Genomic DNA, 24,546 nt, shown 5'->3' on the forward strand with positions numbered 1-24,546 from the left:
ACAACACAGGTTAACTCTCCTCACACTCTCTCTTACACACACATATACGCATGCACACAAACACACTCTTTCGGGGGGCAGATGGGCTGTGCGAAGTTACAAAGCAGTGTGTGTGTCCCTTCCTGCCTTCCTGCCTCCCTGGTGAGGTGATCCTGGGCAGCTCATTACTGGGCCCTGTATCTCCAGAGAGCTGTGACTTGAGAGAGAGAGAGAGAGAGAGAGAGAGAGAGGGGGTATGTGGCTCAGGAGAGGTGAACCTCTCCTGTTCTCACTTACATGTCACGCTGCCGCTGGCTCAGACTAAAAAGCCTCTCACAAAATCACCTCAGGGAGGCTTACCTTTGATATGAAGAGCAAGAAAAAGTCCTCATCCCTCCCTAACAAACCTGTCTTCTGTTTTTGTTCTCTGCTCTCCTCTAACCGCTACATTTCAATGTCAATCCATCAGCTATATTTAGCAGAGTGCTTTGAAAAAGCCCAACAACATGACCAAATTAATCATGAGGGGTAATTAAGATATTAATGTCCTTTAACCTAAATTACCATACCGATTACACTCATCAATGACACTGCACTGCTGGCCACAGTTACAGCTGGACTAAAACAAAACTAGTCCATACCATACTCTGTTATTTTTCTATGTTGTATCAATATCCAAATTCATTCTCCTTCACTTGGTTCCAGCCTGTATCTTTTTGTGGCTCCTCTATCAAGAATGTCCAAATAAATCCCATTATCAGTGTCCATCCTCACGTCTCTCCTGTTTAGAGCAATAACTTGAGTCTCCTTTCAGGCGACCAGCAGCCATACTGTAATCAACAGCTCGTATGTTAATCAGGCCAGCTCCCAGTAAACCATTTTAACACGCTTTCCCATGAGGGGGTGATGGTTGCTGAGAGGCTGGTGGTGGGGGTAGGGAGAGGAAGGGAGGTGGTAGGGGGCTGGGATTGTTGCCGTTTGTCTACCATGCACAACAGCCCCCAAGCCTCCGCGTGGCAATCATTAAAATGATTTATTTAACAATGCACCGTGGGCTGAGAGATTAGTGTGACAGGACTATTTTATAATTCATTTTCTTCGGCCAAGGGAAGTGCAATTCAGTCAGATGACACACATACAGAGGCAAAGTACCAGCTCCTTGGAAAAGAAATTCCTAAACTGCCAACTTGTGCAGATTCCTTTTTAAAAAAGTTGAACAGAGGAGGGCTTGTCTGGGGGGAAAGAAAGGGCATTCGTCTTCAGCACTGTATCAACAGTCTGTGTCTGAAACGCTTGGGTTTGACTGCCTCAAATACACAGCCATACCTACAGGGAGAAACAAACACTCACAACTGCAGGGCTGCATTTAAAAACAAACGCTTTGTATTTCACCTGAAATCTGACAGGAACAAATGGGGGAACACAGTAGGGTGAAAAGGGATTATATCTGGAATGTTATCACCCCCCAAAAATTGCTATTCTTGTCATTCCATATGGGAGTGTGAATGCTTGGTCTTGTATAGATGAAGTGTGACGTGCTATGGAGGACTGTGACATCGTTGCAGGCTAATCAAGAGTGTTTATCATTCTTCTTCATAAGCCTGGAGGGAAAATTGTTTAATCAACCAGCACCAAGAATCGAGCATAAACACATTCAATAGATGTAAGTGTGGAATTGAAATGTGCTGTCTGTCTGCGTGTGTATGCGTGAGTATGCTTGCTGTAAGCTAGTGGTACCGTGCAGCAGTGCTGTGGGTTTGTATGGAAAATGTTGGAGCTTCTAGAGCAGTGAGCTTGTGTTAGCCTCTGTCAACAACCTCCATCATTTTCATGCACCTTGATGAGTCTGGTGAACCACAGTGAACCATGGAGGCTTTTCTATTAACAACAAGATCCATCCAATTAGGGAAACAAAGGTTAGGACAAATCAATGCTATTGCATCGCAGTCTAGAGGTCCTTCACAGCAGAGCAGAACAGGGCAGGAGGAGGGGTGGAGGGGAGGGAAGATCTGGACTCGGAACACTGAGGAGTGGATTAGGAAAGGTTCTAGATGCTAGAGAATTACACTATATATGACAAACTGGGGGAAAACAAAAGTAAACTGACCATGGCGAGGCCTTTCATGACTGTGAGGACTGGACTGAACGTCTACAGAAAGAAAAGGAACGAAAAAAATACAGAAAATGAAACATTTCAATTAAAGCTCAGCTCGTTTGGCTTCTTGTGAAATAGTGGGCGGGGTTTCATTATGATGAGAGCAAAGAATTGATTGAACGGAAGAGCTGAAAATAAATACGTGTGAGGGGAGGTATCATCTCATTACCTCAGGTTTGGTACTTACCGTTGAGGGCCACGAACGCATCTAAAAAAATCAAAGGAAAAATGTGTTAATTCGTTTTTTTCAAGGAGCAAAAGCAAAAAAAATACATTGGCATGATCTAAACCATCTCTTCAAAAGGCGCATTCACAATGCACCATAGCCAAGGGCTGAAGGACATTTTTGCCCTGGGCTAAGCGAATGTTCACCTTACCCCAGGGCTAGCTGGCTCTGCTCAGGAGCAGGGTTAGCATCAACTTTTCAGGGTTAGCCCCAGAAACATTGTGCCAAAATAGCCAGTGTGAATCAGGGTCAAGAACAACGCCTAGAATGCTCACTGTCCAATCACAAAAGCTGCACTGTCACTTAATTTACAAATGCTTGTGATGCCTGTAATGCAGTAAATTAATATTCGACAATGGGTTGGTTAAAACAAGCATTATGATTGGTTGAGACGTGTTCTAAGCAATACAAAAAAAACGATGTTTTGCACGGGTAAGCCTATGAAGCAAAAATGGGGATATTGTTTTCTGTTCCATCTGAGAAATCCCTACTCATCCAGTGTCCCATCAGCCCAGCCAGCCAATTTTTTGTTTTAGTTTTTTACCCCTTTTTTGTGATATCCAATTGGAAGTTACGGTCTTGTTCCATCGCTGGAACTCTCATACGGACTCGGGAGAGGCGAATGTCGAGAGCCATGCATCCTCCGAAACACGGCCCTGCCAAGTCGCACTGCTTCTTGACACACTGCTCGCTTAACCCGGAAACCAGCCGCACCAATGTGTCGAAGGAAACACCGTCCAGCTGGCAACCGAAAGTCAGCTTGCAGGTGCCCGGCCCGCCACAAGGAGTCGCTAGAGCGCGATGAGACAAGGAAATCTCGGCCGGCCAAACCCTCCCCTAACCCAGACGATGCTGGGCCAATTGTGCACCGCCTCATGGGTCTCCTAGTCACGGCTGGCTGTGGCACAGCCTGGGATCAAACCCGGGGCTGTAGTGAAGCCTCAAGCACTGCGATGCAATGCCCAGACTGCTGCTCCACTCTGGAGGCCCCAGACAGCCAATTCATTAACTTGATCTCCACTGTAAAAAGCATGTAGACATTGTTTCCCCTTGCTTCTAGCCTAACATTTGGTTTGCAACAACGGGGGTTTGTACAAATGTTTCTGTCTGTCTCAACATCTCCACTGTCCTATTAAGAATTAACGTGTCAGGACATCTTTTCTCAGCCAGTCAAAATCATGAATAAGAGAATTTTTTACAAAGAAAGGTAAATAGAAAAACAGGTAAAACCAACGCAAATGCCGCTACTTTGCGCGGTTTGTTGTGACTGTGTTAGCCTTAGTTGGCCAACTAACCCGTTGTAGAAAAGCAACTGTACACTCGAGTTAATTACAAAACGTTTTTAGCACGGCTGTGTTTTCATAGCTTTTCCATTGATTAATTGGATGTATCCATGATAATAATACTGTTGCATGATTTCGCCTGGATCAGAAAAGTTGACGCAGCATTCTCTGTACAGGGGCGAGATCGAATTTTAAAAGTGTAACATTGTTTCCGAGGTTAGACAGGCAGACAGCAAGGTTTATACAAACCATCACTGTTGGAAATCAAATGCTAGGCTATAAGTAAGATAGTCCAGGGCTAAGAACAATGCAATGTGAAAAGGCCTAAATAATTGAGAATCGATTGCATGTTCAATATTTATCGACATTCTCATCTATTCTGGTCTATGGTTCTTCTTTAAAGGATATTCTCATCTATTCTGGTCTATTGTGTTTCTCTAAAGGAATGTGAACTGTCTATTCTGGTCTATTGTGTTTCTCTAAAGGAATGTGAACTGTCTATTCTGGTCTATGGTATTTCTCTAAAGGAATGTGAACTGTCTATTCTGGTCTATTGTGTTTCTCTAAAGGAATGTGAACAGGCTTTCCATTCTTGTTTTCTTCTGATTCATTGGTATTCCCCTAATCGGTATTAACCACAAAGCAACACAGAGCTATGTACTCTAGTCTATACAGAGTGGTTGTGGACTCTTTAGGGGAGTATGGGCTGTGTGTGTGTGTGCGTGTGTATGTGCGTGTGTGTGTACAATGTTTGTGTGTGCTGTTTTGTATGGTGGGGTGAGAGACACGTCCCTGTCCTGCAGGACAGAGGCACATTGAGCCCAGATCAACAGAGGGAAGAGGCCTGCTTACTTTGGCAGTCTCCCAGTCCATCTGTGTTGCCATGCTCCACGTCCTGCTCGAAGGCCGATCTGCATAATGAACAGAGACATCATAGTGAATGACTGGACTCACACAGGACTCACACAGGCCTGGACAGATCAGAACTCACACAGGCCTGGACAGATCAGAACTCACACAGGCCTGGACAGATCAGGCACCACAGGACCAGCCAGGAGGACAACCCTACTGTCTGCCTTCACTATCGATATGGGTCCACGGTCCAATCACACGCATCAGGGCCAGGGACCAGGCCAATGAAGCGGAAGGAAGGTGGACACTATTTTCTCCCAGCAGCCCACACCCAACTTTCCTGAAGGACCACCAACCATGCAGTGAAACATAGCGGCCAACTGTCAGGGAGATTACAGTCAAGGATGACAGCCTCTGCTGCCTGGACCACTGCTTACAATCAGAGGATGGATCTACACAGCCTGGTTTACCAGGCTTCAAATCAGAAGTAGAGTATTGATTCAATCATTGAAATGCAGTAAGAGGAATCACACATGCTATGTAGTGGAGGGTGGTGCAAGATGTCACCTGGTAATAAACAGCAGACCCACATCATATATAAGTTGGTCAGAGGAGAGAGAGAGAGAGAGGGAGAGGGAGAGGGAGAGGGAGAGGGAGAGGGAGAGGGAGAGGGAGAGGGAGACTCTCTAGGGTCTGTTTTCCCCTCCCCACTCAGACCACTCCCAGACAATTGCTCTTTGCTAGGAAGCTATATTAGTTTATTTTTGACCATTTTAATTGAAAACAGGTACTTAATTGTTAAAAAATGATTTGATATTGAGATACAAATAGCTGCATTGGGCCTTTAAACACTGAGACACGTCCGGCCAAATGCTTTCAATCGCTCGCCACAGAACCTACAGATCATAGCGTTCTAATCCTCACTCACTCACTTAGAAATATTGTACAGTAAAACTGAGGTCATCTAACCTCCTAATGCCTCTGTCTACTCAATTTCCAAAGTGGAAACTCAATCAGAACAGTCGAGAGGCCAGGGCTTTAGAAATTATAATAGGATATAGTACTGTAGCATGCGAGACCAATCATTTGCCTGGGATCAAATTAATTTAACATCAAAAGCTGTTCCTTTTATTATGACTTCATCTCTTAAATGGGTTTCTCCCACCGAAACTCCATATGCTGTTTTTTTCAAAACACATCTCATTCTGCTTCATAAATATAGCCACAAATGACAGTGACTGCCAAGTCCCCCTCCTCCCAAGCCCCAGCCCCAGGGCAAATATCCCTTTCCTTCCATCAGCCTTTTCAATGGCCCTTTCAGTTGGAAGAAAATACAGAGCACCACAAAAATGTGACTAATCATAGAAACTAAAAATGTATACAGTAGCTAGATTGACGTCATTGGGGACACCAGTCATCGTACGGCACAAATTATGTTATGATTACCGTACGTGAAATAGATAGTATGATAGTGGAGTGAGCAGTAACTTACTTTGGGTCGAGCACCACCTGTCTGCACGCTCCCTCGGACACCCAGCCGCAGTAGGGATCCCTGGAGGCAATACACGATCTGGAGGAAACGCACACAGCACTCATCACAACGTGTATCTTCATAGCGTTTTATTTTCCTGAAGACTGATTGGTTAGAACATTACAAACGCACAAATAAAGTCCTGACTAAGAGAATGGATGGATGGAGGGTTTAATTTATCAACCTACTTTTTGCATTTGCCATGTTTCTCGCAGCGAGAAAGTGGCACCTTGACTACACAGGAGGAAAAGGCCACAAACAGAGAGTGTCCCTGGCTGTCCATCTGCATGCTGACGATCCGCTTGTCGTCCACACCGTCGATGCTGCACCTGGATTTGGGGCAGGGCAGAGAGACAGACAGACAGCAGGAGTTGTCAGCACTAACAGAACACTTCAAACAGCCCCAGTCTCTCTCTGTTGATAGGTGCTCAAAGCCCCACCATAGCATCTTTGTCTGCAGGGCATAAGAGAGAGTCCACGCTAATCCCACCGTGCAGAGCATCCATCTACCCTAGAGGAGGGATTTATCTCCAGCCCGGGCATTACAGCCCTCAATTAGGGCTTACAGTCCATCTACACTATGTAATGCGCAGTGGTCAAACCCAGATCCTGATCCCACCCAGCAAAGTCACCTACGCTATCCGCTCCGGCCAGATGGCTGAGGGCCAGAGACTGCTCTGCCCATGCCAGGAAGAAAAGGGGGGGGCTTGTCGTTCACCCCACACACACCCATGTCACATGATGCTACGTCGTTGGATAACAAACACAAACGCCTGTCACCTTGAAAGCCCTGCCTCTCATCCCCTTCTCATTGACTCTACCCTATCATCATGCCTCTCATCTATTTGCTTTGGCAAGGCCCAGGCACATTTCCCCCTCATTTACTTCCTTTCCAAATATTCCAAAAGCCCCTTTATAATGTATTAGGAAGAGATCTCAGGCTGGATTGAATGACTAGCAGTCCCTCTCTGTTTCCTTTAATCGTCCTGCATTTGTAAGAGTAGAGTTGTGTGGTCTGAGCCCCTGTTACTGAAGATCCGGGACCGGCCTCTTTAATTTAGTAGCTGTGGTCAGTGCAGAGTGTAACCTGATCAAACTCTTTAAATGATAGAGTAGCCATCTGGTGGGCTGGTGTAGTGGTGCTGGTGTAGTGGTGCTGCTGTAGTGGGGCTGGTGTAGTGGTGCTGGGGAGGGGGTGCTGGGGTGCTGGGTTAGTGGTGCTGGGTTATTGGTGCTGTGGTGCTGGGTTAGTGGTGCTGGGATAGTGGTGCTGGGAAAGTGGTGCTGTGGTGGGTACCGTGTCTAGCTTATGGAATACATACTTCTCTGGGTTATACACGTTGAGCTCCTCAAGGAAGAGACTGTCATTCAGGAAACCACTGTTCATCTTGGCCAGGAATTTAAGAATGATCCCCTTCTCTGATCCCAGGAAAACGACGGTGTGATTCCGATAGGGTCCCGCTGCATTGTCTACAGCGATCCGGGTCAGCCGGTATCTAGAACAGATATGGAACACCGGGAAGAACACGTTTATGGATTTATACCTAATTTCTTAATTTTAAGACGGAACTCCACTGTGTGTTATCTAGTATTATAAACTGGGTGGTTCGAGCCCTGAAAGCTGATTGGCTGACAGCCATGGTATATCATACCGTATACCACGGGTATGACAAAACATTTATTTTCTACTGCTCTAATGACGTTGTTAACCAGTTTATAATAGCAATAAGGCTCCTAGGGGGTTTGTGGTATATGGCCAATATACCATGGCTAAGGACTGTATCCAGGCACTCTGCGTTGCGCCGTGCTTATGAACAGCCTTTAGCTGTGGTATATTGGCCATATACCACACCCCCTCGGGCATTATTGCTTAAGTATCTCCAATTAGATTTGTACCATGGAGCTCCTACTGTTATGAAAACCATGTTTAATCTGCAGATCCGTATGCAAATACATTTGCATGGCTATTAATTCAGTGAGATGGAAAGGATTAAAAACAAATATATTACAAATATATTTTTCAGCAATTTAGTGGACCACACATCCTTTTCCATTCTGCCATTGAAAGACTAGATCTCTTCACACAAGGTCATGAGATATAAAACATGTGTATGCCTTCGCTGGAATGAAAGCGCCGACTTAATCGTTTACATTATCTGAGTAAATGCTCACATCACAATCAAATCAGTAAGATAAGGCCTTCTTCTCTCCCACTCAGACTGTCTGGTTTGAAATGACATTGAATGTCTGTATTCACTAAGCCCATGGTTTTGCACCATCAACAATAACAGTAATCTCAAGTATTACAGTATGTCGATGATTCTGTCCCGTTAAGAATAACAACAACCTCAAGGACAATGTCCAGAATAATAGAAAATCTCAAGAGGGATATCCTTGAATCCAGTCTACCTCCATACAGATTGTGCCTGGCTAGCCACTAGAACATATAATGGAATAGGTTTTCATAGTTGATAGGATTTTGATAGTCCAATTTGTAACAAAAGCTCAAATTCTATAATGTCCCTTTGGGGTATATATGAGATAAGGTCCTGTTACAGATTCAGTTTGCGGCTGACTTCCTGTGTTAGAGTCGTACTACACACCGAGGCTGTGACATAGATAATAAAACCACCTTCCACCATATGGCCTTATAAAAGTAACTGCTTTTGATGTATATAACCCTTTTAACAACATGTAACGTAACACTTTGCTATGTGCCATGACATTTGTATAAAAATTGTAACTATGATTTATGTATATAATGATACCACTGGTAATTACAAATATAGTAATGCATAATGCACGTATAACCTTGATAAACACCGCCTATGACCCAGACCTAGCTAGCGCGCTAACTAGAGTAGCATCCTAGCTATTGAGGCTATACTCACCGCACCATGGTCTTGAGAAACCAGGGCCTGTTAGTGATAGAGGGCACAGCTTCATCCATGAGAGGGTGCTGCTTGATGAAGTTCAGGGTGTCGTCAGGGAACTCGTTGGACACCTTGTACTTCTCTAAGGACGGCGTGCCAGCACAACAGCCGGGCCTGAAGTGGATGAAAGTATCAGGGAATCAAACAGTGGGAGTCAGAGAGCAGCCATTTGATCTCTTTACAAGGACAGAGTAGCAGAGGAGAAGGCCCTGTAAAAGTGAAGCTGCCTTTGATAGGAGATCCACTCGAAGACATCTCACCTCTTGATAGCTTTATTGAAAAGGTTTTGCTGCACTATTACGGTAGAGCGGTACCTTTCTTTTCTTAATGGATAACTTGGGTGGATTCTGTGGCCTGGCATGGAAACCAGCCCTGATTCAATTCTTTTCCATGATAGACATTGCACCATGTAATAAGGTCTACAGTACATGAAAAGCAACAGAGACAGATCAGAGACGAAGACACATCACATGTCTACTGCTGCAGAAGAGGGTGGGGGATAAAAACCTGGGCAACGCTGTGAAAACTCCCTTCTGTTTGTCTGCTGATAACGTCGACAGAAAATACATTGAATAAACGAGACGTAGATTTCAGATCACATTAACACCTGACCTTGTTTCACACAAACACATAATATTATGCTAATCACCAGGGGTGGTATCCTGTTGCGCTCCACATTATCGCCAGCCATATGGGGAGAGACACCAATTACAGTACTATCCCCCTCCACAGATCTCGGTTTTTAAACGTACGTTTCACAAGAGAAAAGGAGCTGCTCTCTGCCGGGTAATTAGGAACGCAGAGATGGAGATTGATCAGGCTGGTGCATTTGTAGAAGTAGGCAGCCATCTGGAAAATGATCTCATGCTTCATTTGCTGATATCGAACTTCTTTCATGCTGCCGGTGTGTGTGTGTGTGTTTTTGAATGTGTGTTTGTTGCTGGTGTGTGTGTGTGGGGGGGGGGGGGGCATACCTTGGTTTTGGAACCTTCTCCTCAGGAACAGGTGTCCAGGTGGAATCCGGGGACCTCTGCTCTTTAAAACGTCCCGTGAACGCATTGGCCACATCAGCCATGTCATAGGCGCAGACGGCCGACCCAGGAATGCTGTAGAAACATCACCCCCCACAAAAAAGAACTTTTCTCAGTCCAATTGATATGATTCCACTGTGTGCAAACTGTGCATAGCATAGCTCTGAATCACTTGTCTATTTCCTGGACGTTTCTAAAGGGGCATTTCAGCTGCCTTGGCATTGAGAGACATCATGTACAAGGGCAGGATTGTGACGGTTACAGAGCTGTTATTCTGCTAACCTTGTGGCCCAGACTGTAAATCTCAGTAATCAGCCAGCGTTGGCTATGTTCAGCGCGAAAGGCACGCCATGCTGCCAAAGCACTTGGTTAAATTAATAGCTAATAAATTCAGAATGCTACCTCCAGTCAAAATGTGTTCCCTCTCATTTCACTCACTAACTGCAATTCATGCCCGGATCAAATTCGCTTATAGGAATTCCAAGCCGCTTCATTGACTTTTAATGCCCATTAACCATGCTCAATTGCATTGTCACAAGCAATTGTCTTATTGTCTAAGAAACGCCATAAAATGGGATTTACAATATGTAGCAGTACTACAGCTCCTTTATAATTTATATTTAGATAAAAAACTCCCTGCTTAAATGGTTCTCCATTCTCAATATGCATTATGCAGGAATAACATTATGCACCTGACAAAAGTGCCAAAACTATTGTGACAGTGAATTACGCGCTGCGGTACCCTGGGAAATTGATTTTTATCCGGACAATCGTACCTGTTGTGAGGTGTGGAGAAGGTTGCCATGACGACATCGCGGCCGTTGATGTGGATGACGTCGGTGACGGCCTGCAGGATGTTGAAGTAGAAGTGGGAGTCTCCCGGGATGGAGCAGTTGAGACGGGTCTTCAGGAAGGAGGTCCACTGTTTCTCCAGAACTCTCTGGGAGCCGCCCTTGTCATTCTTGCACACCCTGGCCACCCGGGGGAACACCACCTGGGCAACACGTACACACACACTTAGTGGGTGTTTCCAGAAACACACCTGTTGTCTGGCTGGTTTCCTTATGCGCCAAACCAGCACACTCACAGAAGGTAAAGCTTATTATTATTAGGTCTCTGTAACTAAGCAGGTCTCGCAGACCAGAGCCATGGTCTTAAAAATATTCACCATGCATAAATATACAACAGCCCACATTATTAATGACTGTGGAACTTATTATGTTTCAGATTGTCAAATAAATCAATCAGGGAGTACCATTCCTCTACCCCACATCACCCACCAAACCATACGTCACACCACTCTGCATTCTTTCTTATATAGTGATATTCCTTTCAAAATAACCAGAGAATTTCACTTTGTATTCACGTGCAGTATAACACGTCAGACGGAATTGGGTGTAAATATGTTTTCCCCGGCTCCCACGTTTATTCTTAATAATATAATGTTTATGTAATTCATTTCCATGTCGTATTTTCCTTATAGGATACAATTAAACCTTCTCCATGCAAACTGAAATGAAAGGATGAATCAAAACGTCTTATATCCCTTTGGTCTAAAACCTTGAATGAAAAATCAGCTCATTTTCCTTTCCTCCCATTCCTGTCTATCTCATTTTGGAGAAAAACTTCAAAATCCTTTGAGGAAACAGCCAGAGTAAGCAACAGGTTAACCAGTAGCACGCAGTGCGAGTCAGAGAATATATTTAGACTTCAAAATGGCTTTCCAGGCATCACTGACATGCATTTTCAACTATTTTTAGGCCTACATCCTGCAAATGTTTTTCTATATCGAAAAGGTTTCACCATTTTGGTCATACTGACCGCCTTTACAGATACTTGATACACCCACTTCCTGTTTACTTCACAAAGCACATCCTGTCTCTCCTGTTCAGGAGGATGTAGCCCAGTCAGCTTACCTTTCCCATTGTGTTGTACTCCATTCCAATTTCGCGATAGAAGAAGTAGATGAAGTCACCGTAGTTAACTGCCTGTACGAAATACGGCTCTGAAAAACAAAAAGCAGACATATCATCACAAAACAGATCAACACCCATTTTACATCCAATACCTGAAGTATCAATCACAGTATACAGTGAGGCCCAGCCCAAGCACGGCACTGGAAGTAGCTCAATCCATCGTCTCTATTAAGGGGCTATTTACATGTGGGGGATGAGGGATCTATTCATTCAGCTTTGACAACCTGGTCATGTTGTCATTCTTAGAGGAAGCCAATTTACTTAGTACATAACTGCTATGGGACTGGTTATGAGAGTGACAGCATCAACTCTGATTTGTTTTCCAACCCGTCACTCATTGTGATGAGTCTGTGTCTCTACGTCTTTCAACCATCAGGCCTTTGTATCCGATGACTCTCCTCACCTTTGAGACACTTGGAGTCGTGTTTGACAGTGCGCAAAGTTGGGCTGTCTCCAAGGCTACGATAAATGACTGCATCGATCGCTAGGAAATCTGTTACTGTTGCGGAGTAGAGCTTTCCATCTGGAGAGAGAACAGAGAGGGATAAGGGATAAGAAGTCAGCCACTGTACCAGTCATGGGCAGAACAAACACAAACATGACAAAAGGAATGGCTACGCACAAAAACTATCCTCATTTAACACACACACACACACACACACACACACACACACACACACACACACACACACACACACACACACACACACACACACACACACACACACACACACACACACACACACACACACACACGCTCCTCAATGCAAACAGTACCCGCAATGAGAATGACCTCAGCCCCTCAGCTTCAATTGGATGGCTGCATTGGAAACTTTAACTACATAATTGAAAGGATAGCAAAGAACCCTCTTGATTACTCAGAGATTCCCATTCCAATTCCGCTGCTACAAATTAACTGGTCATCTAAAGGCATTTACTCTGCGTTGGCTTTACACAGAGAAACTCACATCCCATAAATCAGTTCACACTGAATATCAGTAAGAGTGAATCACTATAACAGCTCCTCGGCTGGAGGAGCTGTAACCCACGAACGGAAAGCTGACTCATTCGGGGTTTCGTCTTTTTTATTGATTTTTAATCCCCAGATTCGGGAGAATATTCCAGTTTGGGGGGGGGGGGGGGGGGGGGGGTGTAAAACCACAATAGCTTCATGTGTTTCCAAGCTGCCCACAAACTTACATCTGCCAAGTAGCAGATTCCTCCCAGAAACACAGAACAAATTGGCCCAGAGTTCAACAATTTGTTCAACAACATGTAACAGACTGCTCCTTATTCCTGACCTACTGCTAGTGTATTGCTATTAAAATAGGCCACAGAGTATTAAATTCACCCTAGTGTTCCTAATGCAACCTTACGCTCAAAAAGAGAAAGACTTTCCTATCCAGCTAATGTTTAATGACTATGACTAAAGGAAAAGGCTAATCTTTTGAAGTGATATGCCTTGTATAATGACATGATTACTGAGAGATACAGTGGAATTTAAAATGATCTTGACATATCATTCATACAACTAGTTTAATGTCCTTGGTTGAATATAATAAGGTTAACTGTAATTTCCCAGAGGGGGATATTGTCTTAGACACACAGTACTGCTGTACATAAAATAGACACTGTACATTAAACACTTAAAGTAATGCATACCTTTCACTCATGTTGATGTGATAATACTAAGATTCTTGAGGTTACTTCTTTAGACTAAAAAGGGTAACCTATATTTTCCCAGACCACATCCACATTCCAGTAATACATTAGTTAAGGTCTCTCACCAGCAAACAGGGCGACGTTGGAGTGCTTGGCATCATATGGGCACCGCGCCATCCCACTGATGTCCTCCCCTACAGCATCCATGGTGTCCATCTACAGTGGAGAAAGAAAAAGGGTCAAAGGAAAATCCACCCAAAAGCTAGCAGTCACCCCATCCCAACCCAACCCCACCCCATCCCAGACCCACCCCACCCCATCCCACAACCCATTGAAATCCCAACCCATTGAAATCCCAACCCATTGAAATCCCAACCCATTGAAATCCCAAACCAACCCAACCCCACCCCATCCCACCCCACCCCACCCCACCCCACCCCACCCCATCCCACCCCACCCCATCCCACCCCATCCCAGACCCACCCCATCCCACAACCCATTGAAATCCCAACCCATTGAAATCCCAACCCATTGAAATCCCAAACCAATCCATTGAAATCCCAACCCAAACCATTGAAATCCCAACCCAAACCATTGAAATCCCAACCCAACCCTATCCTCATTGGAAATAAAGCATCTTCCATGGAACCATATTTAACACAACAGTGGAGTGGTAGTGGCTGAGGATCATATCCGGGTGAAAGGTCAGTTACCTCCCCCATGGGTGCCGTGTCATCCCCAGTGGGCACGACTACAGTCTTTCATACGAAGCTCGGGCTGAGGTCAAGACCACTGGGCTGGGGTCAAGATCACTGGGCTGGGGTCAAGATCACTGGGCTGAGGTCAGGGACACTGGGCTGAGGTCAAGGACACTGGGCTGAGGTCAAGGTCACTGGGCTGAGGTCAAGGTCACTGGGCTGAGGTCAAGGTCACTGGGCTGAGGTCAAGGACACTGGGCTGAGGTCAAGATCACTGTACGCTAACAGAGTTACATAGAGGCGTTGTCTCTCTCACAAAGACTGCAGTTTTCTAAGGTGACGCGCTTACACAGCACTTTTTGGTCTCTAAAGAGGCCATTTTGTTTTCTATTCCTGTTTCTGTGGAAACACCTATCATCTGCCCACTAAAACACCTATCATCTGCCCACTCTCACTGAGTGCTGAGAGGGCTGCCAGAGAAATAGTTGAAGCTGATTTGGCAGTGAAAATTACTTTTGACCTTACATTACGACAACCAACACCAGCATTGGATTTTTCTCTCAGCTATCAAGATATGAATAATTGTATAAACAGAGGCCCTTTTAAAAGATACACATTTTCGAGACAGGGAAAGTTGTTCTATTACTAATATGACGTCACTAGTCTGAGGGCACTAATTTCAACTGTTTCACTGTGGTTGTTGAGGCACTATGCTATCCCTGTGGTTGTTGAGGCACTATGCTATGACTGTGGGGGTTGAGGCACTATGCTATCACTGTGGTTGTTGAGGCACTATGCTATGACTGTGGGGGTTGAGGCACTATGCTATCACTGTGGGGGTTGAGGCAGTATGCTATCACTGTAGGGGGTTGAGGCACTATGCTATCCCTGTGGTTGTTGAGGCACTATGCTATCACTGTCGGGGGTTGAGGCACTATGCTATCCCTGTGGTTGTTGAGGCACTATGCTATGACTGTGGGGGTTGAGGCACTATGCTATCACTGTGGGGGTTGAGGCACTATGCTATCACTGTGGGGATTGAGGCAGTATGCTATCACTGTGGGTGTTAAGACACTATGCTATCACTGTGGGGGTTGAGGCGAGGTTGAGGCACTATGCTATGACTGTGGGGGTTGAGGCACTATGCTATCCCTGTGGGTGTTTAGACACTATGCTATCACTGTGGGGGTTGAGGTGAGGTTGAGACACTATGCTTTCACTGTGGGGGTTGAGGTGAGGTTGAGACACCATGCTATCACTGTGGTTGTTGAGGCACTATGCTATCACTGTGGGGGTTGAGACACTATGCTATCACTGTGGGGGTTGAAGCAAGGTTGAGGCACGATGCTATCACTGTGGGAGTTGAGGCACTATGCTATCCCTGTGGGTATTGAGGCACTATACTATCACTGTGGGTATTGAGGCACTATGCTATGACTGTGGGGGTTGAGGCAGTATGCTATCACTGTAGGGGGTTGAGGCACTATGCTATCACTGTGGAGGTTGAGGCACTATGCTATCACTGTGGGGGTTGAGGCATTATGCTATGACTGTGGGGGTTGAGGCAGTATGCTATCACTGTAGGGGGTTGAGGCACTATGCTATCACTGTGGAGGTTGAGGCACTATGCTATCACTGTGGAGGTTGAGGCACTATGCTATCACTGTCGGGGGTTGAGGCATTATGCTATCACTGTGGAGGTTGAGGCACTATGCTATGACTGTGGGGGTTGAGGCAGTATGGTATCACTGTAGGGGGTTGAGGCACTATGCTATCACTGTCGGGGGTTGAGTTACTATGCTATCACTGTGGAGGTTGAGGCACTATGCTATCACTGTCGGGGGTTGAGGCACTATGCTATCACTGTCGGGGGTTGAGGCATTATGCTATCACTGTGGAGGTTGAGGCACTATGCTATGACTGTGGAGGTTGAGGCACTATCACTGAGGTGGGGTGGAGGGAGGGGGAGGGGGAGGGAGGCCCCACTCTTGCCTGTTTAATTTCACCATGGCAATGACCTCTGTCTACTGTGTGCTTGGCTCTCTGTCAGTGATCTATTCCTGCCATTTGAACAGAAGGAAGAGACTCCCAGGCAATCGTGAGATATTTATGAGGTCAGTCCACTATCAAGCAGCAAAGAGGAAAGGGATACACAGTTATGTTGTCGCTCCTGAAAAAATGATTGTATTTTTCCATAAACAATTAAACACATGGGAAGCTAGACCTATCCTTGAGGATGTAAATTAATTGTATTAACTCAAGGATTAAGGCCCTGTCTGCAAATTAATAATACAAATAGAAAATAAACACATCTCTAGCATGGCCCTCAAATGCATTTTAATTGGTTGCTTCCACACTGGAAAGGGGCCTTGTCATTACATGTCTATGTTGTTATTGTACAGGGTTTCTCACTGCTATGGTAAATCAGAGTGTGCACATATTCAGTGCACTGACTCTCCCACTGAGACAGCCATGCTCCATCTCTCAGCTACCTGTCAGGCTCAGGCTGGGGCAGGGGTTGGGGCTGAGGCAGGGGGTGAGACTGAGGCAGGGGCTGAGGCAGGGGTTGGGGCTGAGGCAGGGGGTGAGGCTGAGGCAGGCAGGGGGTGAGGGTGAGGCAGGGGTGAGGCAGGGGGTGAGACTGAGGCAGGGGCTGAGGCAGGGGTTGGGGCTGAGGCAGGGGGTGAGACTGAGGCAGGGGCTGAGGCAGGGGTTGGGGCTGAGGCAGGGGCTGAGGCAGGGGGTGAGACTGAGGCAGGGGGTGAGGGTGAGGCAGGGGCTGGGGCAGGGGTTGGGGCTGAGGCAGGGGGTGAGGGTGAGGCAGGGGCTGGGGCAGGGGTTGGGGCTGAGGCAGGGGGTGAGACTGAGGCAGGGGCTGAGGCAGGGGTTGGGGCTGAGGCAGGGGGTGAGGCAGGGGGTGAGACTGAGGCAGGGGGTGAGGGTGAGGCGAAGCTGATGCAGAGCCAGGAGCTGAGGCGGGGGTGAGGCTGAGGCAGGGGCTGAGGCATGGGGTGAGGCTGAGGCAGGGGCTGAGGCAGGGGCTAAGACAGGGGGTGAGGCTGAGGTGAAGCTGATGCAGAGGCAGGAGCTGAGGCGGGGGTGAGGCTGAGGCAGGGGCTGATGCAGGGGGTGGGGCAGGGGGTCAGGATGAGGCAGGGGATGAGGCAGGAGCTGAGGCAGGGGCTGGGGCTATACAGGAGGTAGGGGGGGGCTATACACCACGGCTGATCAATATCAACTGGGCCTCTCAGCAGCACTCCCCTGCTCCGCCCGGCAACAGGTGATGTAATGGACACAAGTCGTACATCAGGCAGCTGGGGAGGGAGGCTTTATTACACAAAGCGAGCTGTGCTTCGGCTCTGGGGAGCGGCCCACGGCTGCCAAGGTGTCTGTCTGAACGGCCCGGGTACACAAGTGTCGGCGCCGACAGAGGAGCTGGCTTGCAGATGGACCCTCGGGAGGGGGGAGGAGGGAAGCGAGGGAGTGAGGGGGGGGGGGGGGGGGGGGTTGTGTAGCTGCTGTCGACAGTAACATTTGTATATCTTCCCCCCTCCTCATGGCTCTGATTAATGTGGGATGAGTTTGGCTCTAAAACAGAAGCTCTTTTCAGGCCTGTCAGGCCGGCGAGATGGAAAGGCAAACTGTGGCCAAGGTGGATGCATGCGCACACATACTCCCTCCCCCTCGACCAGAACCAGGCTGACTGGATGCAGCCAGCGGCACCTCAAAAGCCAGAAATTGGTCGTTTGGGAGAGCCTGCCAATGGCCAACAGCCTGTTTATTTCACCTCTTCGCCATAACGTTTACACATTTTACAGCACCTCTCGTTACGTGTTACGGTATGTCAGTGAGGATGTCAGCTTTCTGCAGACAATATAACACTAATAACAATGAGAAGCACCTGAAATGAGAGCAGAGAAACTGTAAAACTAACCATGCCTACAAAATGTGGGCATAAATTCTGTATTCTCTAAAGAATACTTGAGTGAGAACACAAGCCCTTTTCTGTGCTTCGCTGAACCAAAAAGTCAATGAAGCAAAGAGTCTCGTTCGGCAGTAAACATACCTCGCGATAAACAACAACCCCCTGATGTCTCACGACAGCACCTTCAAATCAACTTCACTGTGGCGTCAATTCATTTCCTATCATGTCAACAAAGCCAGCCTTCTAGAGTTTTCTTTCCTAAGGATGTAGATATCAGTAGATATCTTAATAAGATGGTGTTCATGTTTAAAGACGCTTAATAACTCTGCCAAAGTCTGGATATCTTGAATCTATTCCAAAAATGCCTTGACAACCGAGGCGGCCGTCTGCCTTGATCATATTTCAACAGAACTGCTGTGCCTACACTATCTGTCAGTGTAGATGTCCCTGATTTTAAATGAAATGTGTCAAACTACACCTGGAAAAAAGGACACATCTGACCATGGGCTTTTGAAAGTAATCCATCAATGTCCATCTCTCCACACCTCTTCTTCCTTTTGTCGTCCCCATATGGTTGAAATACAGCACTGTGTATGCAGCAAATTCTTAGCAGGTGAAGTCAGAGCATGGATAGAGCGCAATGTGAGCTGTACCTTGTAAGTTCGACAGGAGGGGTTGAAAGCATTTGTTCCACACACAAACAAGGAGTCATCGTTTTGCTGCAGGAGGACCTTGATGAAATTGTGACATTCATCCTTAGGGAGAGAAGAGGGGTGGGGGAATGTATATTGTGAATGATTCATTGTTGTGCTGGAACTAGAGCAAAACCACATGGACAGCCACGTTCAAAGGAATGAATGATGGCGACTGACTAGTCCATGTCCCTGGAATGCTACTACCTGTACAGTGTATTCTTTGAACAGAATGTCGAATGCACAGAAAACAAAAACACGCACAATAACATTAATTATACAATAAAGACAACTGGTGGATTTTTTCCCATCCCATTATAAAATAAAATACATTTAAATATTAATTTCACGAATTCATTCAGAAGAATGTGAGACAGCAAGGCATTCAAAGATGACAATATTTCAATGAATATGAATATGCACATACATTTTACTGGTGAGGTCCCCGTGGTCAGGAAAACCTCCTAGCTTTAGTTTATTATTATGTATGGTATGACCTGCGGTACGGCGAGAAGGAGGAAAGAGTAGTCTTTCTACCTTGTGCTTCCCCTTCATTCGGCAGGTGTCCACGTCTGCCTGTCTGGACTTCCATGTCAGTTTCTGTGGAGAGGAAATTGATGGGGAATCAATGAAGATCTGTTTAGTTACCCTGGCGATCATTCCTCAAGAGAGAGAGAGCCTGGAGCACCAGTTAGCCCGCTTGATTGGCTCAACTCTGCCTCTGTCCTATAGGTCAGCCTCTATACTACACTACAGCATGTTTGGCGCCTGGCCAGTGATTAAAGACTAAACAGGGTCTCAGTGATCAATCTCTCTGTCTCAGTCTCTTTGATCCAGCTTGCTCTGATTATACTAGGTGGAACAAACAGATACTGCGGAGGAGGAGGAGGCGGGGGTTGGGGGTGGTTACATATGTACATAAATCTCTGGTTTCTCCCTTGGCCCCATCCCTGTGAGCAGAGATGACGCATGCGGTTTGATGCCTGATGGGATAATGTGCTTAGTGGGGTCATGGCGCTGTAGTGTCTCACGCCAGACGGCCGCTGGAGCGGGGCTGGACAGGATGACCTGCCAGGTGATTATGCCAACGTACGGGACAGCCACCCGCAGGACGGTGCAGGACAACACATCCTCAAAAAGAACACTCACCTTGCTGAAAAAGATCTCCTCGGAGTTGGCGGTGTCTGTATCCACCGTGTATATGTGATCCCTGAAACAGAGGAGATAGACAGGCTCTCATCAACAACCATTCAACCACCCCACCCCCTCACCCCCACCCCCCACCCGTACACCCCCCAGCGAATCTGAAACCGCAGGCGTCTTTGTCTAAACTTTGTTCAAACTGGAAGAATATAACAATATACAAAGGGGCTATTTGCTCTGTCAGACAGAAACAGTCAACAATGGTTGAGAGTGCTGCTTCTGCCGCCCAGACAAAAACCTTTTTGTTCCTGGGAAAGGGAGTGCAAAGTTACTCTGCTGTTCAGGTCAATTAAGCATAGTGTTCAGCCACAGGAAATCTATACTAACACTCATTAAAGCACAGACAAAACCTATGTGGGAAAAGAGGCTTTCCTTCTCACATATGGAACCCATAAACTCAAGGGCTTGCCTTTCAGCCAGACTGTGTTTGACTGACCGTGGCTCTGAGAGACTGGCACGCTCGTTTGAGAAGGGAAAGGTGACCGTGCTCAACACTGTAACCACTTTTGGCATTCATTTGTTAGAGATGACTGTGTGAATGTGGTTTTAATCAAAGTGTGAAACAACAGCCGCTGTCTGGCTTTAATTATAACTACCAACCTGCACAGTAGCTTCATCTCTCATTAACGAAATTGAATAAAGTCTGAAGGAACAGCATTTCAGAAATGAATCCACTTATATAGGTTTCCTGGGGCTCCGCACATCTCCTAGAGGAGAAGACCTTAGGTATGTTATCAGTGCTGCAGCCTAAATTGAATAATTCATCTAGAGAGCGTAACATTAGGAGGAGCTCCACCCTCTCTCGGTGCTAATCTCCTTTTCTCCGAGAACATTCCCAATGTCAAACCAGTTGAATTTTCCTAGAACATTACCAAAATTGAAATTAAATGTAACCATGTTTAAACTTTTAGGAAACATTCTGTTAAAGTAATGAAATACAGATAAAAATGTTTTTTGTCAAGTTCCTTAAATGTGCTGAGAACATTCCAAAGCACCATTCCCAGAATGTTGTGGGGAGGTTGTACGCAAAAATAACCATAGGACAACCACGCTCTCACCAAGCTCGAAGAAACATGGTTCTCAGAACATTATGTGCTAGCTGGGAAGTGATTCCAGCAGAGTGCCAGCAGAGCCAGAAGAGCTCCAGCTGAGATAAGACAGAGCCAAGCCATGCGTCATGCAGACATCCTGGCAGGACAATGCTGGAGCTGTCTCTGTGTCAACACCAGCAGTCAAACACTGTCTGCACCTGGGCTCATGTCAGAGCAAGTCCCCATTAGTTTCCTGCTGGCCTACCTCCATTTCCCCACTAAAAGAGAGCCACACTAGTCCCATCAGATGTGGGAGAGCTCTTAAATATACAGCAGGCCGACTCTCATCTTCACTGCACTCTATGTGGCACTGCAACTTCTAAAAAACATATTGAAACTCCCCACAGAGAGAACCCTCACACTGCCATGAACAAACATGGAGTCCAAGATGAGAGCAAACACACTCCCCACTGGGCACACCATGTCATTTCAACGTGGATAATTTGGTAATATTTAGTTGAGACGTTGTTCAATGAGATTAGAACCTATATTCACCCACTCAAAAAGACAGCCAAAAGTTTGTTACATTTCCAATGTGTTCTCACTGTGCTTTCAACCATCTAAAAGCACAACCAAATTCCAATGGAAAAACAATGTCTGAATTTCGGTTTAGTTGTCACCCAAATGTCTATCACTGCACTTTCAACCATTTAAAACAGAAAAGTTAAAATGGGTATACAATGTCAGATATTTTATTTATTTAAACAACAGATTAATGTGATATCACTGTACTTCGTCTAATAGCAGAACCAAATTACCTGGATAAGATTATATTGAACGTGAATGGTACTACTAAAGTTTGATTTGATTTAGTCGTATTCTTTAACTTCAATTTTTGGTTGAGATGGAGAAGTGAATCCCACATATGATGTTTGTATTGGAAGACAAACTGGAATTAAAGCCAGACCAACTCAGTGGCACAGATGGAACTATCCAAGCAGAAGATAAATATCCTTCAAATGTTGATATTTGGTTGCGTTGACAACCAACCCTAATTCAATATCACTAAATATCATTCCATTTGAAACCAACCAGAGCTTGAAACCCTGGGCCTATTGTCTATTTATAGTTGACATCTGGATTGAATTCAAACTATTTCTGTTGATGACTTTGCAAATGCTATATAGGCCTAAATAGCATTATTGATGATTGATAAAGTACGGTCACATTTCATTTGCTCTGTTAAACCTACCCTTGGAATGTTTTCGATAGCAACAGTGAATCTATTTAGTTTTTAAGTGGAAATCTCTCACCAATCATTCTCAGGAGATAGCGCACCGGTAATAGTCAATTACAAATATCATAGCTAAGCAGGGCTGGGCTTGGTTAAAACAAAGGGGTAGCTGTAGATAGATCAATTCTCCAGTAGGAGGTGCTGCCCAGCCTAAAGTTTTTATTTTCTGATAGTGGATATAACATTGAAAATTTGACGTTGTTTTAAAGGTACAAATTCAACATATTTTATACAAGGTTTGTCTATGTTGAAATTTGCTTACCATGATGGCATAATCCTGTGGTTGAAATTTCACCTCAAAACAACAGTTTACATTGATGACTTACATTTTTTTTAAATGTATTTTACATGTAGATTGCACATCACAATACGTTGTCCAATTACTTTGAAACAACGTTGATTCAACCAGTTTGTGCCCAGAAGTTCAGTACTGTGGGCCTGACCCACTGGGCTACAGACGTCAATTCAACCTCTATCCACGTTGAAAACAACGGGTTAAGAATGTGAGTGGGATGGAAGGTACGACTGTAAATATGGGCGTAGAAAGTGTGCTTTAGTGGGTCAAGGGGAAAGAGGAAGACTATGGGCTCTATTCAATCTGTATGGCGGAAGTTCAGCGTTGCAACGTGATTGAAATTTAAAGGAAATGTTCCCGCGCTAGCGGAGACTACATTCACGGTAAACGCTGCATATGTCGGTTCAATCAGAAATTACCTTTACATTTCCATCACACAATCTGTAACGCTTCAGCGATACACACTGAATAGAGCCCTTGGACATCCAACCATGAGAACAGTGGGCCTTTGTGCTGGGGAATGTCGTTTTCATAACACCCCATTTCTTCTGGGGGAATTGCGGGCCAGTGGGGGCCATCTGGTGGCCCTTTGTCAAACAATCTCGCGCTCGGATGGCAGAAAGGGGGCCATGATTAGTATGCATCCCACACCTATCGTCTCAGAAATGGGACACCACCATCCCCATATTCCACCCTCTTCATAACTAGATCATCTGTGGTAGGGGGGCATTGTATATTGTTTCACTCACATCCCCACACAAGTGAATGGGAGGGTAGAGAGGCAAAATGGCCACCATTACACTGAGGAGTGGATCAAAGAGGGGCCTCGCTGACTGTTCTCTGACTGTCCTTTTGGCCGAGTCTCATTGACTTTTTTGTACAGGCAAAAACACTGCAGTGGACAAAACTGGCCGCCTGGTTTTGAGAGGCAGAGGAAGTGTAATCCGCGTCATTAGATGTCTTTAACAGGATTTAACGGCGACTAGAATAATTTAGACCAACGTGACCTCCAGTGGGGCGGCCCAAAGAGACACAGGGTTTTCAGGAGGACCGGGGAGGCGTGTTCACGTGGGCTACTCTCCTAATGGCAGACTTTCCCATTCCCACCCTTATTGAGGGGTGTAAGCAGTGGGTGGGTGCCGTTGCCATGGTTAGCCGGAATTGAGGACAGGGAATGGCGACAATGCCCTGCATGCGGAGTGACCTGGGGGTATCCACTACCCACTACCCGATGGCTGCTACCTATTGGCAGGCTGGCAGTGGTCGGCTGATTATCCCAGCGGGCAGACACCAGGACAGAGCTTAAGTACGGGCTAAGCCTCAGTGTCTGCTCTACATCTGATCACAGAGTCGGCCCTGGACAGGCCGAGCAAACACACACCCACACACAGCAGCACTGCAAGAACACACTCAACATACAGCAGGGAGTAGGCCTCTGACAACCCCTGCCAGGCTGAGTATGGGCAGTGCACAGAAGGAGCACAAGATGTTGCAAATACGTAGAAAATAAGTTGAAAAGACGTTTGGATTAAAAATACATATTTTCAATGTCTTGTGCTCACTGGGTGTTGACATTAATTCCCATTAGAATTCATGACATTATTGTTGTATTCCGACATTAACTCAGAAATATGGTAAAGTACAGCAGACAAACCTACAGAATATTACAGCCATCTCATAATCTCATTGTTCATAACCATATATTACTTAATAGAAAACGATTTGATTTTCTTATCCCACAGGAAAAAATACTATAGCATATATATACTGTATATATATA

At 45.8% G+C, this 24,546-nt stretch overlaps 1 protein-coding gene across 1 annotated transcript in view; it reads right to left on the reverse strand.

Annotated features, from left to right (window-relative positions):
- LOC120050324 (semaphorin-6A-like) overlaps window positions 1-24,546 on the reverse strand; it is a 49,752-nt gene that overhangs the window by 18,776 nt on the left and 6,430 nt on the right. The window contains exons 3-16 of the mRNA XM_038996908.1: window positions 20,093-20,153; window positions 19,481-19,543; window positions 18,905-19,006; window positions 13,754-13,844; window positions 12,370-12,489; window positions 11,907-11,995; window positions 10,767-10,984; window positions 9,934-10,065; window positions 8,918-9,073; window positions 7,349-7,522; window positions 6,215-6,355; window positions 5,988-6,065; window positions 4,496-4,554; window positions 2,322-2,342 (exon numbers count right to left, since the gene is read on the reverse strand). Coding sequence (XP_038852836.1) covers window positions 2,322-2,342; window positions 4,496-4,554; window positions 5,988-6,065; window positions 6,215-6,355; window positions 7,349-7,522; window positions 8,918-9,073; window positions 9,934-10,065; window positions 10,767-10,984; window positions 11,907-11,995; window positions 12,370-12,489; window positions 13,754-13,844; window positions 18,905-19,006; window positions 19,481-19,543; window positions 20,093-20,153 — 1,505 coding nt within the window. The remainder of the gene's footprint in view (window positions 1-2,321; window positions 2,343-4,495; window positions 4,555-5,987; window positions 6,066-6,214; window positions 6,356-7,348; window positions 7,523-8,917; window positions 9,074-9,933; window positions 10,066-10,766; window positions 10,985-11,906; window positions 11,996-12,369; window positions 12,490-13,753; window positions 13,845-18,904; window positions 19,007-19,480; window positions 19,544-20,092; window positions 20,154-24,546) is intronic.

This window comes from Salvelinus namaycush, chromosome 1, assembly GCF_016432855.1.
Source record: "Salvelinus namaycush isolate Seneca chromosome 1, SaNama_1.0, whole genome shotgun sequence".
Taxonomy (NCBI): domain Eukaryota; kingdom Metazoa; phylum Chordata; class Actinopteri; order Salmoniformes; family Salmonidae; genus Salvelinus; species Salvelinus namaycush.